Below are 298 nucleotides of genomic sequence, written 5' to 3'. Positions count from 1 at the left end.
AAAGCGGCAGCGTTGCGGAATGCCCATGGAAAGGCAGCAGACGTTGCTGCACGCCTCTGGGGCAGCAGCAACAGCAGCAGCAGCAGCAGCAGCAACAGCAGCAGCAGCAGCAGCAGCAGCAGCAGCAGCTGCCGCAGCAGCAGCGTGATAATAGCTGCAGACACAGTAGTTGATCTGAACGGGCTGCTGCTGGAGAAGCCCGCGGATGCAGCAGCAGCAAAAGAGATGCTGCTGCTGCTGCAGGGCAACACACACTGGGTACATACTGCCGTCTGTATATACACCCGAACACTCTACC

At 59.1% G+C, this 298-nt stretch overlaps 1 protein-coding gene across 1 annotated transcript in view; it reads left to right on the top strand.

Moving 5' to 3' along the window:
* EMH_0060110 (uncharacterized protein) overlaps nt 1-148 on the top strand; it is a gene marked incomplete at both ends in the record, with an annotated part of 543 nt that extends 395 nt beyond the window's left edge. The window contains one exon of the mRNA XM_013497758.1: nt 6-148. Coding sequence (XP_013353212.1) covers nt 6-148 — 143 coding nt within the window. The remainder of the gene's footprint in view (nt 1-5) is intronic.
* Between the last annotated feature and the right edge of the window lie 150 nt (nt 149-298).

Source organism: Eimeria mitis, genomic scaffold (assembly GCF_000499745.2).
Source record: "Eimeria mitis Houghton genomic scaffold, Emh_scaff2904, whole genome shotgun sequence".
Classification (NCBI taxonomy): Eukaryota; Apicomplexa; class Conoidasida; order Eucoccidiorida; family Eimeriidae; genus Eimeria; species Eimeria mitis.
Note: the sequence above shows the minus strand (reverse complement) of the source record. Positions and strands in the feature narration are given on the sequence as shown.